This window comes from Cervus elaphus, chromosome 16 (assembly GCF_910594005.1).
Source record: "Cervus elaphus chromosome 16, mCerEla1.1, whole genome shotgun sequence".
Taxonomy (NCBI): Eukaryota; Metazoa; Chordata; class Mammalia; order Artiodactyla; family Cervidae; genus Cervus; species Cervus elaphus.
The window spans coordinates 42,363,954-42,383,542 of record NC_057830.1 but is presented as its reverse complement, the minus strand read 5'-3'; the positions used below and the strand labels follow the sequence as shown (position 1 = coordinate 42,383,542).

At 53.6% G+C, this 19,589-nt stretch overlaps 2 protein-coding genes across 3 annotated transcripts in view; both read left to right on the top strand.

Annotated features, from left to right (window-relative positions):
• The first annotated feature begins 5,287 nt into the window (after window positions 1–5,287).
• Window positions 5,288–8,280, top strand: SFTPC (surfactant protein C). Its single transcript, XM_043927145.1, has 6 exons — window positions 5,288–5,445; window positions 6,154–6,312; window positions 6,905–7,027; window positions 7,270–7,380; window positions 7,728–7,875; window positions 8,074–8,280. The coding sequence occupies exons 1-5, from the start codon at window positions 5,377–5,379 to the stop codon at window positions 7,863–7,865; spliced, it is 600 nt and encodes a 199-aa protein (XP_043783080.1). The 5' UTR covers window positions 5,288–5,376; the 3' UTR covers window positions 7,866–7,875; window positions 8,074–8,280.
• A 712-nt stretch (window positions 8,281–8,992) lies between these two features.
• The window catches only part of BMP1 (bone morphogenetic protein 1), a 45,696-nt gene continuing 35,099 nt past the window's right edge, over window positions 8,993–19,589 (top strand). For both annotated transcript variants that reach the window (XM_043927143.1, XM_043927144.1), the window contains exons 1-2: window positions 8,993–9,282; window positions 17,447–17,560. In XM_043927143.1, the coding sequence (XP_043783078.1) occupies window positions 9,129–9,282; window positions 17,447–17,560 (268 nt within the window). In that variant the 5' untranslated portion in view covers window positions 8,993–9,128. The remainder of the gene's footprint in view (window positions 9,283–17,446; window positions 17,561–19,589) is intronic.

The window sequence follows — 19,589 nt, the reverse complement described above, 5'->3', positions numbered from 1 at the left end:
AGTCGGACACGATGGTGACAGAGCACACACTGCCTGACTCCAGAATCAACAACTGGTCCACACAAGGGGTTTTCAAAGTCTGGTCCAGGGAGCCCAGGGGTCTGACCTTCCAGGGAGTCTTTGAGGTCAAAACAATTTTCCTAATCATGTTAAGGCATTATTTGCCCTTTCATTTTCACGCTCTTACAGAAGTACCCTGGAATTTTCCAGAGGTTACAAGACATATCTTCTATGAAATTAAAGAAATTTGCAAAAATGTAAAACAATGATGCTCTGTTCCATAATTTTTTGTTTTGTAAAGTAGTTAATTTCATTACATAATTTACATTATGTGTGCTACAAAACATTATTATTCAGTCGTTAAATCGCGTCTGACTCTTTGCAACCCCATGAAGTGCAGCACGCCAGACTTCCCTGTTGTTCACTATCTGCCTGAGTTTGCTCAAACTCATGTCCACTGAGTCAATAATGCCATCCAACCATCTCATCCTCTCTCGTCCCCTTCTCCTGCCCCCAAATTTTCCCAGCATCCCAGGTCTTTTCCAACGAGTCAGCTCTTTGCAACAGGTGGCCAAAGTATTGGAGCTTCAACTTTAGCATCAGTCCTTCCAATGAATATTCAGGTTATTTTAACTAAATTAATACATCTTTTTAAATTTCTTAGTAAATATCAATATGGTAAATATTGATAGCTGTAAGTCACATAAACAAAAGCACTTTGGGGTCCTCACTACTTTTTAAGTGTTAAGGGTTCCTGAAGCCAAGAAGTTTGAGAACTGCTACTCTCTACTACATTATTTCCCAAGGGTATGTGTATGGGGGAAGATGATTGTCCCAAGAGCTCACAGGTACAGTCAGGTGGATGGGCTCCCAGTTCAGTGCTCTTTCCATCAGTCCAGAAAGCCAAGATCACTGGGTAGAAGATGCTTCCCCAGCTGTCCCTAGCCTCTGCCAGACAGGGATTCTCTGGTGTGAGCGTAAGTCCATGTTCTCCAGCCAGGGATGCCCCTGCCCTTGGATGCTCACTTGCTACTGCCCGTCCAGCTGCCCTCCCCATGCCAGTGCGTGGGACGACAAGCAGTGGGGGCGGGGAGGGTGGCCTGGGCAGCTGGACAACCATCCCCGCCCGTCCCTGGCACGGCTGTGCCCAGCACACAAAGGGCAGAGTGAATCTTGTCCCTCCCCTGCAGCTGAGGGGCTGGAAGGAGGCAAAGAGAAGGCACACACAGGAGTGGCTACCATGGGCTTCTCCATCACCCATGGTTCTCGGAGAGCTTTAACTCAGATACAGACAGAATGGGGGAGTCTGGGTCCTATTCTTAGCCAGCGGGAAGAGATGCCCTGGGGGCATGATGATAATCATGACGATTGAACTTGCACATCGTGATGTCATTGGATCCTTATAGCAACTTGGAGAGAGGAGCAAGACAGGCTGTACTAGTCCCTTTCACAGATGAACACGTGGGTGCATGCGAAGTTACTTCAGTCCTCTCCGACCCTTTGCGACCCCATCGACTGTAGCCCGCCAGGCTTCTCTGTCCATGGGATTCTCCAGGCAAGAAGACTGGAGTGGATTACCACGCCCTCCTCCAGAGGATCTTCGTGACCCAGGGATCGGACCCGCATCTCTTATGTCTCTGGCGTTGGCAGGTGGGTTGTTTACCACCTGGGAAGCCCACAGATGAACACACTAAAGCCAAGAGAGGCAGAATGACTTATTCATGGTCCCAGAGCCGAGCTGATCAGTGAAGCACTGAGTCTCCTACATAATGAGGGAATCAGCTACTGACCCCTTGTTAGCAGCCCTGTCATGTTTGGTGACAGTCTCAGTATCACTGAATAGTTTCAGGTTGGCTGCGTGCACGTGCCTGGCCCGTGTGAAGCCTCAGGAAGGCATGGTCTCAGGGCTGGTCCCAGGGGCTGGCAGCCTGGCTGGGAAGAAGGGCAACGCAAAACGCCCACAGAGCCGAAGGGGACAGCAATGCCTGCTGAGCGGCAGGTGGACGTGCATGAGGGAAGGGGCGCTATGGGCTAGGCTGGGAGCACAGAGGGTGTGCCACTGGCTCTTGCCTGGTCTTCTAGGGTGGGTGGTATTTAGAGAGGTGAAGAGGCATTGAAGGTGTGCCTTCCAGCAAGGAGAAATGGCCTAAATAAAGGCCAAAAAGTGAAAAGCCTACAGCAGAGGGCTGGGATAGTGTGGGGGGGAGGTGAGCTGACAACCCTGCATGCTCAGCTGAAAGTCCCCTGCCCCTTTCTGGAAGGAAGACAAGAATCCCAAGACCTTCCATGTCAGTGCCAGCATGTGGATTTCCCCTATGAAACTTGACAGCACCCTTCCTTCCCCAACTTCCAAAAAGGCAAAAATGAATTAATAAAGAAAGGGATAAAAGCAAAGTTGTAAGAACCACAGCCTAAGGGCAGCTGGCAGGGGAGACTTTCCCTAGCAGCCAGAGATGCTGGCATGCTCCAGGCACAGCGCCTGCTCGGAACAAGCCCCACACCTGGATCATGCCCCACCCAGCCCCAGGATGCCCACAGGGACCCCTGAGATGCGTGCCATTCTCCTTGGTTCTCCCGCTGGCCCACTGCCCACCTGGCTCAGGTCCAGTACGTGTGAGTCAGCCAATCAATCCCAGTGTTGCCAGGACAACCGGGGCGGGAGTGGGGGCCCTGGGGCCAGCAGGGGTAGGCACGGCAGGCGGGCTGTCTCTTGCATCTGGCACCTGCAGCAGCTGAGGCTGCACACAGTCCCCAGAAGGATGCTTATCCTCCCTCCTTCTTCCTGGACTCCCGTCCCTCTCTCTCCCTCCTCCTAGGACACTTGCGGCTGGAGGCTTAGGCAAATATTTAAAGCGGCAGTTGGGGGTGAGGAGAGTCGTGGGAACAAACACTTCTGTCTCTCTCTCCTTTCCGGAGCTTCTCTTCTGGGACTCTCAGCTTGGAGAGGTTGCCATTGTGCAACCTGGAGGCCAAAGGCTCTCCAGCTGGAGAGGAGGTCCTCGTGGAGACAAGGGAATCTGCCAGGGCTGGAGAGTTGGGGGCCAGCTCGTGACTGAAGGGCAGGGTCAAGGTGGGAGGGGGCACCCAGCAAAGGACAGGAATTGGGGTGAAGTGTTGGAGTTCAGGTACAAGGAGAATGGGGTGAGGCCAAGAGAGGAGTGAGGTGTGGGGCTCTGACTTACACTCGAGCTAAAGTTCAGAGGTGAAGGCAATGTAGAGACCACTTGGCCCAGCAAGCGGAGGGAGCTGGAGAGAAAGGAGGCAGTCATTAATTGACGTGGTTTTGTACTACAAAGCAACAGAGATGGCTTTGGGGAAAGAGACAGGAAAGGGGTGGAGAGGAGAAGATCCAGAAGCAGTTCAGATCTGGGTAAGAGCATCCTCAGGGCAAATGCAGGAACAGAGGATATAAAAAGAAGAGTGTTGAGAGGGTAGGGCGCGAGGCAGCACTAAGCAAGTGGGCCGATTCAAGGACAAGGAGATGGGGACCCCCATCAGACACCACCACCAGCCCTGTGCAAGGCTGTCTGGGCATAACTGTCAGGTGAGGAACTGCTATCAGAAGCCTCCAGCTTGGGACTTCCCTGGTGGTCCAGTGGCTAAGACTCCACACTCCCAATACAGGGGGCCCAGGTCCAATCCCTACACAAGGAGATAGATCCTGCTGCCACAATTATGATAGAAGATCTCAAGTGCAGCCAAAAAAAAAAAAAAAACCCTCCAGTTTGATCTCTGAAAATGGTTTGCTCCTTCTTTGATGCAGAAAACCCACAGAAACATGCAAATCCAGAAGTTCAGATCTTCGTGTTCACTTTAGGAATATTCGTGAAATGGCATAGGCTATCAAGGGTATGTACGTCCCTAAAGCCACCAAGTATTTGAAGGATGTCCCTTTAGAGAAGCAATGTGTGCTGTTCCCTTGTTCCAATTATGGAGCTGGTTGACGTGCCCAAGCCAAACAGCAGGGCTAAACATAGGGTTGGCGACTCAAAAAGAATGCTGAGTTTTGCTGCACGTGCTTAAAAATGCAGACAGTAATGCTGAACTGAAGGGTTTCGACGTGGATTCTCTGGTCAACAAGTCCTCAAGATGCCGCACAGAACTTCGCAGAGCTCACAGTCGATTAACCCCTGTGGACTCCCCCTGCCACACAGAGATGATCCTGACCGGGAAAAGAGCCAGTTATTCCTAAACTTGCACAGGAACTTGTGCAGAAGAGACAGCTGTCCCAGAAGAAACTGAAGAAGCAAAAATGTATGGTCTGGAAAATAAATTAAGCATAAAACAATTGCAGGGACTTCCCTGGTGGCCCAGGGGTTAAGAATCCGCCTGCCAAAAAAATTAAAAAAAAGAATCCGCCTGCCAATGCCGGGGACACAGATTCAATCCCTGGTCCGAGAAGATCCCACCTGCCCTGGGACAACTAAGCTGGTGTGCCACAACTACTAAGAACTCACTCTAGAGGCTGTGCTAGGCAACAAAAGAAGTCACTACAAGAGAAGCCTACACACTGCAACTAGAGAGTAGCCCCTGCTGGCTGCAACTAGAGAAAGCCTACAAGCAGCAATGAAGACCCAGCACAGCAAACATAAACAAATAAATAAATACAACTTAAAAATAAACGCAAAAAAGGTAAAACCAGGTTAAAAAGGAAAAGCCTTCAGCTTACAAACAAGCCCATACAAAGAAAGAAAAACTGCACGTTAGTAAAAATTTGTAACTAGAAGGGACAGTTTTCAGAATTTGGGAAAGAATGACCAGGGGCATGTCTGAGATTAGGTACAAGACGGGAGGAGGCAAGGCATGTATACTTGAATTGAAAATCTGACACTCCCAGGGAATTTATGAACCATGTGTGAAACCCTGCACTGATGCCAAAGCACCTCGTGCCTTTGGTACTCTTCCTGTGGGTCCACAAGATTTCCCCTTCCTGGAGCTTAGGCTCCAGGGGCAATGTGGAGGCAATTCTGGGGGCAAATCTGTTGGGAAGTGTGGTGGACCCATTGGGGCTGGCTCTTGGCTGGCGAAGAGGTTCAGCCTGGCAGAAGAACAGGAAAAGCTATAAGACGGCAGGGGCAGGTGCCAGCAAGAATGGCAGGCATGCCAGGAAGACACCCACGGTGAGAGGTGTATATTTCTCAAGGGCAAGGTTGCTCAGCTCACCCAGCTTTGCTTTCCCTGGGGCCAAGAGGACTCATGCACCAGGGCCAAGGGCCCTCAGGTGCTCTTGCAGCTGGCTTATCGGGCCCTTGGCCCTGGAGGGCCAGGAACAAACAGGCTTCAAAGCTGAGGGCTTGGCTGGCAGACAGGGGCTGGGTCTTCTACCTCTGTCCTATGTCCATGCTGGCACATATAAGACCCTAGTCCTGCTCAGAGATGAGGAGGGAAGGTGTCTATAGCAAGATGGATGTGGGCAGCAAAGAGGTCTTGATGGAGAGCCCGCCGGTGAGTCTGATCATGTGTACGTGTATGTATGCGTGTGTACGTGTGCAAGAGTGTATCTGTGTATGATGGGCTCTGCCGCCTCCAACCTCTCTGGGCCTGTTTCCTCACCCAAATTCATTCACTCAACTAACCTAGGACTGTGCTAAATTAAGTCAGGGACACTAACCACTAAGACAGAGACTCTTGAAATGGCAGACTCAGCAGCCACTAATTCCCATACAAGGGGCTGCGAGCCATCAAAGGGGTCCATGGAAAAGACTGTAGAGAGCACTGGGGGAGGAGCTTTGCAGAGAAACTAGCATTTGAGCAGGCTCCAGACGAACAAGCCGGAGCTCACCAGGTGGAGAAGGAGGAAGGCATTGCTGGAAGAAGGGATCATATGCTTAAAAGCATGGATTTGGAAGGGAACTCAGAGGGGCTGGGTGTGGCTGGGATGTCAGAGGTGTGGAGGAAACAGCAGGAGGTAAGACTGGTGAAACAGGCTCTCTTGAGTCTCTTCAATCTGGACCTCACTTCTAAGCATCTATGAGCTTGTTGGAATCCAGGCCCCCTCCTCCAGGAAGCCTCTAACCTGCTCAGCCCTCTTCTGCACGTCCATGGCATTGGTTGTTCAATCCCTGGAGAGAGTGGGATGGTGTCCCGGTTGTGCAGGGAGAAGGGGCATCTTCATGACCTCACACCTGTCTCCCCGCCTGCCCCACATGTCAGGACTACTCAGCAGTCCCCGGGGGCCGGCTCCGCATCCCCTGCTGTCCCGTGAACATCAAACGCCTTCTCATCGTGGTCGTGGTTGTGGTCCTTGTCGTCGTGGTGGTCGTAGGGGCCCTGCTCATGGGTCTTCACATGAGCCAGAAACACACGGAGATGGTAAGTAGGTTTGGGATGGGGTGGGCAGTGGATACAGGGCAGGTCAGAGAGAGGCCCTGGGATGGGGTGGGCAGAGAGAAAATTGCCCACGGGGAATGAGGGGAGGAAGCAAGTGACACCTCAGGGAAGGACAGAGGTGGAAACAGGGTGGCAAACTTGGCCTGGGCTTTTTCACCAGCCCCCAGCCCACAGTTGGACAGTCTGTTCCCTCCAGCGCATGGCTCCCCTGGGCCTCTCTGAGCTCCCAGGGAAGAAAGAATAGCATTTGAGTAAAAAGGACTGGGGCTCCCCAGGTGATGCTAGTGGTAAAGAACCCACCTGCCAATGCCGGAGACATAAGAGATGCGGGTTCCATCTCTTACGGGTCAGGAAGATCCCCGGGAGGAGGGCATGGCAACCCACTCCAGTCATCTTGCCTGGAGAATCCCATGGACAGAGGAGCCTGGAGGGTTACAGTCCGTAGGGTCTCAGAGAGTCGGACATGACCGCAGTGGCCGAGCACAGCACAGCACAGAGGGAACTGCGGGTGGGCGTGAGCTGCAGGGCTGAGCGGGGAAGGAGGACCGCCAGGCAGCACAACACCCTCCTCCAGGTTCTAGAGATGAGCATCGCAGGCCCGGAGGCACAGCAGCGCCTGGCCCTGAGTGAGCGCGTGGGAACCTCTGCCACTTTCTCCATTGGCTCCACCGGTACCGTGGTGTATGACTACCAACGGGTGGGTATGCGCGACCTCTCGACCCCAAGGCTAGGGAACCGGTGGCAATTCTGTGCTAGACCTCTTCAGCTGTGGCCTTCCCACAGGTCCGTTTCTCCCCACCCCCAGCACTTTTGCTAAGCCCCAGATTCCAGTATGACTCCTTCCAGTGCCCAACCTAGAGAGGGATGGCCTAGGACCAGAGTTAGGAGTGAGCCAGGCAGCGCCTTACTAACTGACCCTCGTATGTTCCCCATGCCCAGCTCCTGATTGCCTACAAGCCAGCCCCCGGAACCTGCTGCTACATCATGAAGATGGCTCCGCAGAGCATCCCAAGTCTCGAGGCTCTCACTAGAAAATTGCAGAATCTCCAGGTGGGCGTATGGGTAAGAGGGAGGGGGCCAGCTTTTCCCAGGGCTGCTGGCAGGAGCGTTTTAGACGATGACTTTGTCACCTATAAAACGCTGCTCCCCAGGGACTGCCAGGAGAATGTCCTCCCTGGATCCTCCTGCACCGAGCCTTTCCTAGCCAAGTTCCCCATCCCCGCCCCGCAGCCAAGCTGCTGGCATTAGCTGAGCCCACATACCCGCTGGGGGCTCTGACTCCAGCACAACACCTTCTTCACACAGACAGACTGCCTGGCACACCTGAGGTCCCGCGTGAAGGACCACAGGTGAGGCAGAAACTCAGTTCCCAGCTCCCAACCAGATGCTCTTTCCAGGCCAAGCCCCCAGTGCCTTCCTCGAAGCTGGGCCCGGAGCAGGGCCATGACGCCGGCTCAGCATTCTCTGGGGACCTGGCCTTCCTAGGCAGGACCGTGAGCACCCTGTGTGGCGAGGTGCCCCTGTACTACATCTAGGACTGGTCAGGTGAGCGGGTGTGACCTCCAGGGCCCGGGAACAGACGCAGCCCTGGACGGTTTGGGCCACCTCTTCATGTCAGCTGACCAGGCACTGGGGGACCCAACACAACGGGGTCACCTACAGAGCTCCCGGGAAGGAAGGTTCACAAACACCCACTCCGTTCCTTCCCCCTCACATAATAAACAGTGTTTCTTTGCTTCCCAGGGCCTCAGGAAGCCCCAAAGGGACAGCGAAGATCCAGGAGCAAAGGGGTCTTGTGCAGACTGGCAGGAAGCAGATCCTGTCGACTCCACTGGGACTGGCCCTGGAGAAATGGGAGCTGTGGGGAGAGGTGGGCAGAGGAGAAGCAGCCCCTAGGGCCCAAGGGGGCTCCTACCATCAAAGATTAAAGCATCCTGATTGCAAAACGAAGGGTGTACCTCGTCTGTCCTCTCACAGCCCCGCTTTGGTGGGGGCCGGCCAGGGGAAGGCTAGAGCCTTGGGGGCGCCAAGCCGGCTTTCCCGTTCTCCCCCATCCCGGGGTGAGGAGACTGGGGAGCAATCCGCGGGCTCCAGGCGCCCTCCAGTGGCGTCTCCCGAGGGAGGGAGCGAGACGGAGACGGCGAGAGACCGAAGGACCGAACTAGAGGGACAGGGACCGAGATGGGCGAGAGCGAGGGTCCAAGAACCCGAGAGAGCGACAGCCGCAGGCGGGGAGACGCAGCCCGAGACGAGGGGGGGCCAGAGCGGGGCGGAGGCTGCACGGTCGACCCGACGGCGTGTCCGGAGGCCCAGGAGGGGGCTCGGGCCGGACACCCCGGGCACGGGCGCCCCTTCCCCGGCCCCGCCGCCTCGCGCCCCGCGCCGCCGGAGCCCCCTCCAGGCCGGCCGGCTCCGGGCCCTCCCCGCCTCCGGCTGGCTAGCGTCCCGGCCCGGCCGATCTCCGTCCCGGCCCCGAGGGGGGCCGAGCTCCAGGCGAAAACCCGCCCTCCAGCGAGCTCATTTCCCTAAAGAGGGGGAGAGGGAGGGAGGGAGAGAAGGAAAGAGACGGAAAGAAGGGAAGGGAGAGCGGAGAAGCCGGGCCGGAGAGGGGGCGGGAGACAGGAAGGAGGGAGGGCGAGCAGAGGGAAGGGGAAGAGGTAGGGAGAGCGCGGGGGGAGAGCGGGCGGCCGGGAGCGCCCTCCCCTCGCCGCCAGTCCTCCGCTTCCCCCCTCGCCCGCTCCCGCGTCCGGGCGCGCCCCGCCGCCGCCGCCGCCGCCGCCGCCGCCGCGCCCGCCAGCATGCCCGGCGTGGCCCGCCCGCCGCTGCCGCTGCTGCTCTGGCTGCTGCTGCTAGCGCGCCCCGGCCGGCCGCTCGACCTGGCCGACTACACCTATGACCTGGGGGAGGAGGACGACGCAGAGCCCCTCAACTACAAAGACCCCTGCAAGGCGGGTAGGTGCCCCCACCCCGCCGGTCGGGCCCCGGGGCGCCAGGGCCGGACGCGGGCGGCCCGGGGCCCGGAGGGAGGCGCCGGCTGCTTGAGGGTTCGGGGGAGGACAGTCCGGTGTGGGAAGCCGGGAGCTGCCTGGTTGGCAATGCAGTGGGGAACAAAAGAAAGAGGGAGAGAGTGGGGGTTGGCTGGGGGATTTTAGGGACTGAAGTTTTGCTGCGATTGGTATGAGCTGCCCAGTGGCTACCTCTGGTGTGACCCCAGAAGGGTTCCTCCCGGGATACCGGGAGGAAACCTGTGGCCAAGGAGGCTTTTCCTTCTACTGGAAACTTTTCCGGCCAAACTCCGCTGTGTGTGTGTGTGTGTGTGTGTGTGTGTGTGTGTGTGCACACGCAGTTTTCCCTTCTGCCAGATCCGGGGCTCCAGCATACTGGTGTTTTCCATCCTGTCTGTCTGGGCTGCCTTAGCCGCCGCACATCTGTCCGGCTGGGTTCCGGGAGGCCTCCATCCCCAGGAAGCAGGTCTCCTGAGAACCTCCCCCCCCACACCCAGCCCAAGTGGAAGAAAGTTTTTTTTCAAGGGATCCTCTGAGATCATGCCCCCTGGGGATCCCATTTCCCCACCCGCAGCAGCAGTTTAGTGAGACCTCAGAGACAGCTGTCAAAAGTCAGAGAAGCCAGCTCAGGACTGGGACTGACTTCTGTCCCTGTGTGCCAGAGGCCCCTGCCCAGGCCAAGTGGTGGTGGAAAGGGGGAAAAACGGAACTCAGATACTGTGTATCAGCTCTCTCCATCCTGCAGACACTGGAGGTTAATGAGCCCAGGTCAGGGCCCTGGAGGGTGTGTGTGTGCGTGTGTGTTCTTTGTCCATGAAGACCTGGTGTAACCCCTTCACTCCTGCTGGGCCCAGAGGGATTCCCCCCTGCCCCCCCTACCAGAGTGACCAGATGGTCTTGCACTCTAGCCGTTTGCATGATCAGATGACCCTGAACAGGCTGCCATGGACAAGATAAGACACAGGGCATAAGATAGCAGAACCTTTCCTCGACTTCCAGCCTCTGATTTCAGACTGTCTCCAAATAGTCAGGGCCAGGGGAATGACTCGGGGTACTTGGAATTCTAGACATACCTGTGGGTGACACGAGAGACTGGAGGTCAGGTTGCTCTGGTTCTGACCCAGGGGACCCCTCTTTGGGTGATGGAGCAGAACGAACTGCAGGCATAAGGGACCTTCCAGGGGGAGGAGGAGAAGCCAAACCCTCACTCAGCCCTTCCTCCTCCACGCCTGCTGGGCTGTGAGCAAACCAGATGTTAGCCTCCATCTTTCTCACTGGGCTTGGATGGACATAAGGCTAAGTGGCCAGAGTGTGGGCTTTGCAGGCAGGCAGACATAGCTCTCAATCCTGGACCCACAACTCATTAGCTGTAGCATCTTGGGAACAGTAATTATCATCTCTGGACTTGGCTTTTCTCACCTGTAAAATGGAACTGATAATACGTTTCTCCGTAGAGTTGGTGGTAAAGATTAAATGTGAGAACACATATAAAATGCATCTTAGAGCTTAACACTCAGGAAACACTAAATAAATGTTGGTGGCTTACCCCCTGTTTTCTGTGCCTCGCACACTTACTTCATTTTTTTTTTTTTCTGAGCAAATAGGCTTGGTTTTCAGGAAAAGAGAATATCTTCCTAATCCCGTCCTGTGTCATTTATTCATTCAACTGGCCTGCATTTGGACTTCCCTGGTGTCTCAGACAGTAAAGGATCCGCCTGCAATGCAGGAGACCTGGGTTTGATCCCTGGGTGGGGAAGATCCCCTGGAGATGGGAATGGCTACCCTTCCAGTATTCTTGCCTGGAGAATTCCATTACGGAAAGGTACCAGGCCATCAGGCTTGATGTTGTGAGAGATAGAATTATAAGCCAGACTCCCTGCCCTCAAAGAGCTTACAATCCAAAGGGGGCACAGGACACCTGTGGATGAACCAACTGCACAAACCAAGATGTCTTATGTGCCACCTTTGAGGGAAAGCCCTTAAAGGCTCAAAGAGCTTCTTGCCCCATGGTAGTGGTGCTGGCGGAGAAACAGTGATCACAGCACACCGGGAAGGTTTGGGAGATCTTCATGGAGAAATAGAGCTGGACAAGGCCTTAAAGAATAGGAAGGAAGCCAGGCTGATGTATTTCACTACCAGTTGGAAATTGGAGCAATTTTTTGGAGCAGCGGAGGTTCAGGGCTCCATCCCAGTCTCAGATTTCATGCTGGCTGGGTGGGGCTAGCTGAGTTGGAACTTCAAACGAAGGCTTTGGAGCAAGTTCTCCACTAGGGTGAAGTGAGGCTCGTGGGGAGCTGGGCCAGGCCGAGGGGTGGCCAGGAGAGCCTGACAAGGCCAAGACTTGGGGTCAGGGCAGGCTTCCCTCCTCAGTGTGACTGGTACAGCCCCTCCTCCCTGACTCCTAAGACCCCATATCAGCACCCTTGGGCCTCAGGTCCCCAGATTCTTTCCTCTGTTTGTGTTAACTTCTCCTGCCTGCCGTCACCTCTTGCCCCAGCTGAGCCCTGACCTCCAGATGCTGGTGGCAGATGGTGTCTGTCTTGACTTCCTTTGAATGCACCTGGCTGTACCTGCTTGATGGTCTCCAGCTCTCTTCTCTTCCCTCTCCTTCTTCTGACTGTCAAGAGTTATGGTTACTGTTGGCAGTAAGGACAGAATTAAGACCCTTGAGACCCTGGAGAGGTTCTGGCAAGACCAGAGCAAAGGGCAGGAAGCCAAAATAGCCTGTGTGTGCTCGGAGCTGTTTCCACCAAGCCCTCTTTTTCTCTCCCGGGGAGATTGCGACTCAGCCCTCATTTTTTGTACGCTAGGATGCCAAACCATCAAGGAAATCGTTTCCCAAGATTCCCAGTTCCTTCTGGCTGCTCCAGATGACTCAGGGCTCTGGGAGAGACCATAGAGGCAAGAACTGGGACGCAGCTGCTCCATTCAGCAGAGAAGCCCGCAGGATGCTCCCGAGCCAGCAGGGACCTTAATTCTGCCTCAGTTGGCAGCTCAGAGATGTGCTGTGGGGAGGCCAGGTGGTCTAGTAGCTCACCATCCTTATCCCAGGGGCTTTGTAACCCAGATTTGGACTTCACAGGGCCTCAGAGGACTAGATTATAGGCTCTGGAGGTTGAGAAGCAATTCCTTCTCCTGCCAGACCACTTTCCCCCCTCCAGACATGCTGTATGAGTCACCCACCCACCTATACCCCTGCTCCATGAGTCACCTTCTCTTTTGGTGCCCCAAGGGAGGAGGAAAAGGCTTATAATCTCCCTGGACTCGGGATGAACAGGGAAACAATGGGACTCTCCTGGAAGAAGCAGCTCTCAGAAATTCTAGTTTCTCCAGGGATTTTGGGAGAAGATATTGGGGGAGGAGGGGACGTAGTAGAGTGCATCACTAAAGACCTCCTAAGGATAGCCGAGGGATTCAGCTACTCTCCCTTTCGCTTCTCCTCTCTCCACTTCTGAAGGCACCCCTCTCCTTCAGTGAGGGGGTGTAGCCTGTGAAATGGGGTGTGCACATACAGTTCTTTGTGTATCTGAACACTGGGGCTTGCACAGGGAAGCAGTGAGTGTGTTTTTACACGTCTGTGGGTGTGTCCCTGCTTTATGGGCAAGTCTGTTCAGCTGTGCATGTGGATACTCCTGAGTACACGTGTATGTGCAAATATGCCCCTGTGTGTAAATGTATGCCTGTGATTAAGTACATGCAAACACTTGCAGGGGGGCTTCGCAAGTGACACTAGTGGTAAAGAATCTGTTTGCAATGCAGGAGACCTGGGTTTGATCCCTGGGTGGGGAAGATCCCCTGGAGGAGGAAACAGCAACCCACTTCAGTATTCTTGCCTGGGGAAATTCCATTGACAGAGGAGCCTGGTGGGCTACTATCCATGGTGCCAGAAAGAGTCAGACATGACTGAGCGACTAAACACGCACACAAACACTTGCAGGAGCTTAAGCATGTCCTCCCCCAGCTAGAAGCTTGCTAGAAGCCTGCATTTATGTGATGGGTGGGACCTGTATAGGACGCCTGGTACACACCAGCCAGGCTCCTCTCCGTCCTTCCAAAAGGGCAGGGACTCTGTGGAGTCCCAAGGCCAACTGAAGGATGTGTGCAAAGGATGCAGCTTGATGTCTCTCATCTCCTGCTTGAGGTGGGGGCACTGGCTCTGGAGCATTCATAAATGCTCCTGGCTGAGTTAAAGCCTGAAAACAACAAAACATTTGATTCCATGTTGAAAACAACTACTATTCTGACCTTGACCCTTCCTTCTGGGTGAGGAGGGGCTTCCTGGACTCTTCAGAATCCAGTTTCCCTCACTGCCCTGGAGGGCATTGCACGTGGTCAGGGCCTTCAACCCGTGGCCATAAGGCTCTTCTGCCCATCCCATCAACCCTCCCCCCTCAGTTCCCACGCATTCTTCAGTCATGACATTCACACCACTGGGCGCTGCTGACAGTGAGTGCTCCACTTCAAGACTAGCCCAGGGCCTCTAGCCTAGCCCAGGACTGGTCCTGCCTTCTGCTCACCTAGCCCTCCACACTGCCTTGCTCCTGCACGCCAGCACAGTTCTGTGGCCTCTGTACTTGGAATTAAAGGTTCTGCTTTTCAGGGGCTTCACTGAGCCCAGAGGCCTGTGTGGGTGAAAACTGTATGGCCTTGAAAGTAGAGAGCTGACCTTGAGACCATGGGGCTATTATTGGGGTGATATTAACAGTGATCATTTAGTGGGTGCTTACTATGCTCCAGGCTTTGGGCCGGATGCTTTCTTTACATGCTTTATTTTGTGCAGTTATCCTGGGAGACAGATTCTTTTATTAGCTCCTTTTTTATGTAGGGGAAAATTGAGATTTAGAAGAGTTTTTGTGACTTGTCAGTGAGAAGTAGTCACGCAGATTCAAAGCAGACCTGTCTGACTCCAAAGACCTTGCTCTTTGCTGCCATGTCTGAAGAAGAGTTTAAATATCCAGTCACATTGAATCCTTGTGATGCCTACAGGTATGAGCCTGGGGGTACAGTGTCTGTGCAGAGGTGCAAAGACAGCCGAGGTGTAGGGGCATTCACGTGGCACTGGGTGTGTGTAAACTTTAGCACACAGGACTCACCACCACCTCCATGGGGTCTATCTCCCATCCCATGTCCTTGCTCAGACCACCCTTGTATGTCAGCTGAGAAGCACCTTGTATTGCTATCCCATCAGTTGCTGAGCCAAGGCCACCAAGGGTGATGTTTTCAGTAAGAAAATCTTTCCCATGTGGAGGAAGAAATTCTGGGCCACTTACCAGTTGGTGACCTTGGCCAAGTCGTTTCCCGTCTCACATTCAAGTGTTCTGATCTCTCAAGTCAGGGCTGGCGTGAGCATGCGTGCTAAGTCACTATAGTCATGTCCGACACTTTGCAATCCCGTGGACTGTAGCCCGCCAAGCTCCTCTATCCATGGGAATCTCCAGGCAAGAATACTGAAGTGGGTTGCCATGCCCTCCTTCATGGGATCTTCCCAGCCCAGGAGTTGAACCTGCGTCTCCTGTGGCTCTTGCATTGTAGGCAGATTCTTTACCACCGAGCCACCGGGGAAGGCCTGCTCAAGTCAGGGAGGAGGGCTCAAATCTAACCACTAGGTTATTTCTCTAAGAGTTTGTAATGGGATGCTCCTTGGCAAGTGTATGGCTGGAGTTTGGCTTATTGGGCTTATCCCTGGTGGGCCAGAATTAATGAATTCATTAATGTGAGAGCACTTCGTCAACAGGAAAGCGCAAGGCAAATTTCAACAGATATTTACTAAGGTGTCATTATTGCTACTATTACTGGCTTAACGGGTTTGGAACTTGCAGTTGGTTTGTGTGTGTTGGAGCTTCTGCATGTGTGTTTTAGGACTGTCTGTGATGTGTATATTTTTTGGTGGATGTGTGTTTCAGAATGAGTATTTTTGTGTATATGTATTTAGAATATGGGGCTTGCCTGGTGGCTCATTGGGAAAGAATCTGCCTGCCAGTGCAGGAGGTGGAAGGTGGAAGATCCCCTGGAGAAGGAAATGGCAACCCACATCAGTGTTCCTGCCTGGGAAATCCCATGGACAGAGGAGCCTGGCGGGCTGCAGTCCATGGGGTCGCAAATGAGTCAGACATGATTTAGCAACTAAAGAAACAATTTGGAATGTGGGTTCTCCAAGCTGACAAACTCGAGTGCAGTGAGCACTGGACTGGGAATTGGGAGGCCTGAGGTATAAATTCAGCCTTGGTGGTGACTAGCAGCATGATCTCCATTAAATCATCGCCCTTCTGGGCCTCAGTTTCCACATCTGTAAAATGGGACGCTGACCTAGACAACTGCTAAAGTCACTCCACGTTCTGCCAGGCAGCTCCAGGTCACACCTGTCGAAGAGTGAGTGTCTGTCGGCACATGTTTGCAAGCCTGAAGTATGTCAGCATGACACTTCACTTGAACAAATGTATGTCGAGTGCCTCCCACCGCCAGAAGGGGTGGTGTGGGTGCTGCCCGTATATGCAGGAATGTCTCTGTGACTTTTCTAGCTCTGTTTTGGATGGCACAGGTGTGGATGTCACTGTGAGTCTGGTGGAGCACTGGCTTCTGTGTGTGACGCTGTGGTGATGACTAGGGGGGGTGTGTGTGTGTGTGTGTCCACCCAGCGGGCCAGCTGATGAGGAAAAACCTGTGTGCAGGGCCTCAAGGTTAGAACAGTTTGTGTAACGCTGCCGGCCAGGCCTCTGTAGCACTGGGATGAGAAGCAGATGTCGCTGTGGGTGGATCTGCGGGAGGCTGCTCTCTGCACCACCTCCAGCGCCCCTCCTGCCCCCCACCCACGGCAGCCCAGCGTGAAGCCTGCATCTGAGCACCTTCCAAAGAACTTTCCAAAGGGCTCAGCTCCCCCTGTATTTCTCAGAAAGTGGACTGTTTAGTCCATCCCTCTGGAAACCTCGTGAAAAGATGTTCAGCATCACTCATTATTAGAGAAACGCAAATCAAAACCACAGTGAGGCGTCATCTAACTCCAGTCAGCGTGGCCATCGTCAGAAAGTCTGCAAACAATAAATGCTGGAGAGGATGTGAAAAAAGGAAACCCTCCTACACTGTTGATGGGAATGCATACTGGTTCTGCCACTATGGAGAACAGTGTGGAGATTCCTTAAAATAAGTTGGGAATAGAACTGCCATATGACCCAGCAATCCCACTGCTGGGCATACACCCCTCAGGAAACCTCTCCCCACAGCACCAGAAATCAAAACGCCCTGGGGTGGGGGACACTTTTCCCCCCAGATCTTTCTCCCTCCCGAGAGGGGATTCTGAGACTCAGAACTGGAATCACTGTTAAACCTTTTCCTCCAAGCCCATCAGGTGTCCTGACTTCCCTACCACACTTACCTGCTCCCATTTTTATTCATAGGGTCCCCCTCAGTGTAATTGAAATGGCAATTGTTAAGTAAATTCCACATCACCAGCACAATGCCAAAGTTATGGGCCCGCAAAGTAGATACTCTGTCCTCTTAATGCCTTTGATTTTGTTGGTAATACCAGTCCCTCCCTGGAATTCTCCACCTCTATTTTTGTTTACTTGTATATCTTTGAAAGTCAGTTTCCTACAGGCCAGTGGGGACCACTTCTGTCTTGCTAATCACTAGAGTAGCACCTGGCCCACAGTAGGTTCTTACTGTGTGCTCAGACTCTTAGTGACCCCATGGACTACAGCCCACCAGGCTCCTCTGCCCGTGGGAGTCTCCAGGCCAGAATATTGGAGTGGGTTGCCATTTCCTCCTCCAGGGGATTTTCCTGACCCGGGATCCAACCCCCATCTACATCTCCTGCTTTGCAGGTGGATTCTTTACTGTTGAGACATTACTAGGCATTTGCTAAAGAATGATGGAATACATGAAATGACCCTCTCTTTGAGGAGTCTGGTGGGGCTGAGCATCAGCTTTGATGAGATTTCAACTGAAAAATGAGCTTGAGCTTCCCAAAAGATCCTCAAAGCTGGCCCCCCACTACTCCTCTTCCTTAGAAGGCATTTGAGGATTACAGTTGCAGTGAGGGCCGGGGCGGTGGCCATGGGGTCAGGCTGTCAGTGCTTCACAAGGGGACTGACTCTCCCGGCCTCTTCTCTCTCCAGCTGCCTTCCTTGGGGACATCGCCCTGGACGAGGAGGACTTGAGGGCCTTCCAAGTGCAGCAGGCTGCGGATCTCAGACAGCGTGCAACCCGCAGATCTTCCATCAAAGCTGCAGGTACACTCGTTACGGGCCAGCCCTCCTCTGTCCCAGAAACGGGTTCCAGAAGTGGAGAAACAGGGAACCCCTCTGTTCTCAGCCAGGCCGTCCCAGGACAGAGGTGGTGAACTTGAATCCAGCGTAAGGGCTTGTCTTCTCCTAGTGTATCTTTATCCCTTCCCCAGTGCAGTGGCAAGTGTAGACATACCCAGAAGCTAAGCACCCATGTTGTTTTTGCTTACAGCTTATGAAGTATTTTCAAAAGCATTATCTAACTTGACTGTCCCCAGCCACCTTCAAAGGTAGGTCAGGACAACTCCCACTTTACAGACACAGATCTTCCTCATCTTATGATTGGGCTGAAAGTGTGAAAAAGTCAAAGTGTTAGTTGCTCAGTAGTGTCCAACTTTTTGCGACCCCATGGACTGCAGCCCCGCCAGGCTCTTCTGTCATGGAATCCTCCAGGCAAGAAGACTGGAGTGGGTAGATATTCCCTCCTCTGGGGTACCTTCCCGACCCAGGGATTGAACCCGAGTCTCCTGCATTGCTGGCAGATTCTTTACTGTCTGAGCCAAGATGGGGTGCATCCTGATTAACCCATCATAAATTGAAAATAGCTTAAGTTGAAAATGCTTTTAATACCTAATCTGCTGAACATCATAGCTCAGCCTAGCCTACCTTAAAGGTGCTCAGGACACTTACAGACACCTATTATTGGGCAAAATCATCTTAACACAAAGCCTATTTTATAATAAAATGATGAATCCCTCATATAATTATTGAATACTGTCCTGAAAGCAAAAAATAGAATGATGGTCTGGGTACAGAATGGGTGCAAGTATGTGGGGTGTTTCCCGGCACGATGGTGTGGCTGGTGGGGAGCTGCAGCCTGCTGCCACTGCCCAGCATCTTAGGAGAGGATACTGCCTATCACTATCAGGAAACTTAAAATACAAACTTTGAAGTACAGTTTCTCCTGAGTGTGGATCACTTTCGTCCCATCATAAAGTCAAAACACTGTAAGTCAAACCATCATAAATCAGAGACTGTCTGTACAGAAACCAAGAGTCACAGAGGTAAGGTGACTTGCTCAAGATCCCAGAGCTAGTCAGTGACGGAACTGGGACAGGAACCCAAGCCTTCACACTCTAAATCCAAAGTTCTTTGCTCAACACCACAGTTCCTCCTGGCCTCTCCTCCTGCTCCCATTTTGCAAGCCTCCACGCATCCTTCCGGAGAGGACAATGGCACCCCACTCCAGTACTCTTGCTGGAAAATCCCATGGACAGAGGAGCCTGGTAGGCTGCAGTCCATGAGGTCGCTAAGAGTTGGACATGACTGAGCGACTTCACTTTCACTTTTCACTTTCATGCGCTGGAGAAGGAAATGGCAACCCACTCCAGTGTTCTTGCCTGGAGAATCCCAAGGACGGGGGAGCCTGGTGGGCTGCCGTCTATAGGGTCGCACAGAGTCGGACACGACTGAAGTGACTTAGCGGTAGCAGCACGCATCCTTCATGGCCCATCTCAAGAGCTTCTCTTGGGAATCTTCCCTGATCATCTCCCAGGCATGACCAGGCCACCATTTGCTGTGCTGTCTCTGCTCTGGGCTTATACTATTAGCATCTCACAAGTCGAACCACACTGCAGTGACTTGTTTATACTTCTCTCTCCCAAGCTGGACTTGAAGCTCTTCAAGGTCAGGGGTGGGTCCAAGCACCTCCCAGCCAGCCTGGCACTTGTGAATGGGGGAGGGGAGGGTGGGATTGAGGCCCTGGGCTCTTTCAGTTCTTTCCAGCCTTCTCACTGCTCTGCAATATGGTCCTGCTCACAGATAACCCTCCCCTTGCCAAAGTGGGGGATTCTCACGTGGGGCCTGTTCTGGGCACACTCTGGTGGTGCTGGGTAGTTGTCCAGTCTGCATGAGGGAGGATCTTCACTGGGGCAGTCCATGGAGTAAAGGTCAAACTATGCTGGCACTGGAGGGTGACCTGGTAGCCTGATAACTGGCAAGGCTTATTTGACCTTAGTGGGGGGACTAGGAGACA

Coding starts and splice junctions, on each gene's coding strand:
- SFTPC (XM_043927145.1), top strand. CDS start 5,377: ATGAGGAGGGAAGGTGTCTATAGCAAGATGGATGTGGGCAGCAAAGAG. Junction 5,446..6,153: donor TCTTGATGGAGAGCCCGCCG/GTGAGTCTGATC, acceptor CCCACATGTCAG/GACTACTCAGCAGTCCCCGG. Junction 6,313..6,904: donor GCCAGAAACACACGGAGATG/GTAAGTAGGTTT, acceptor ACCCTCCTCCAG/GTTCTAGAGATGAGCATCGC.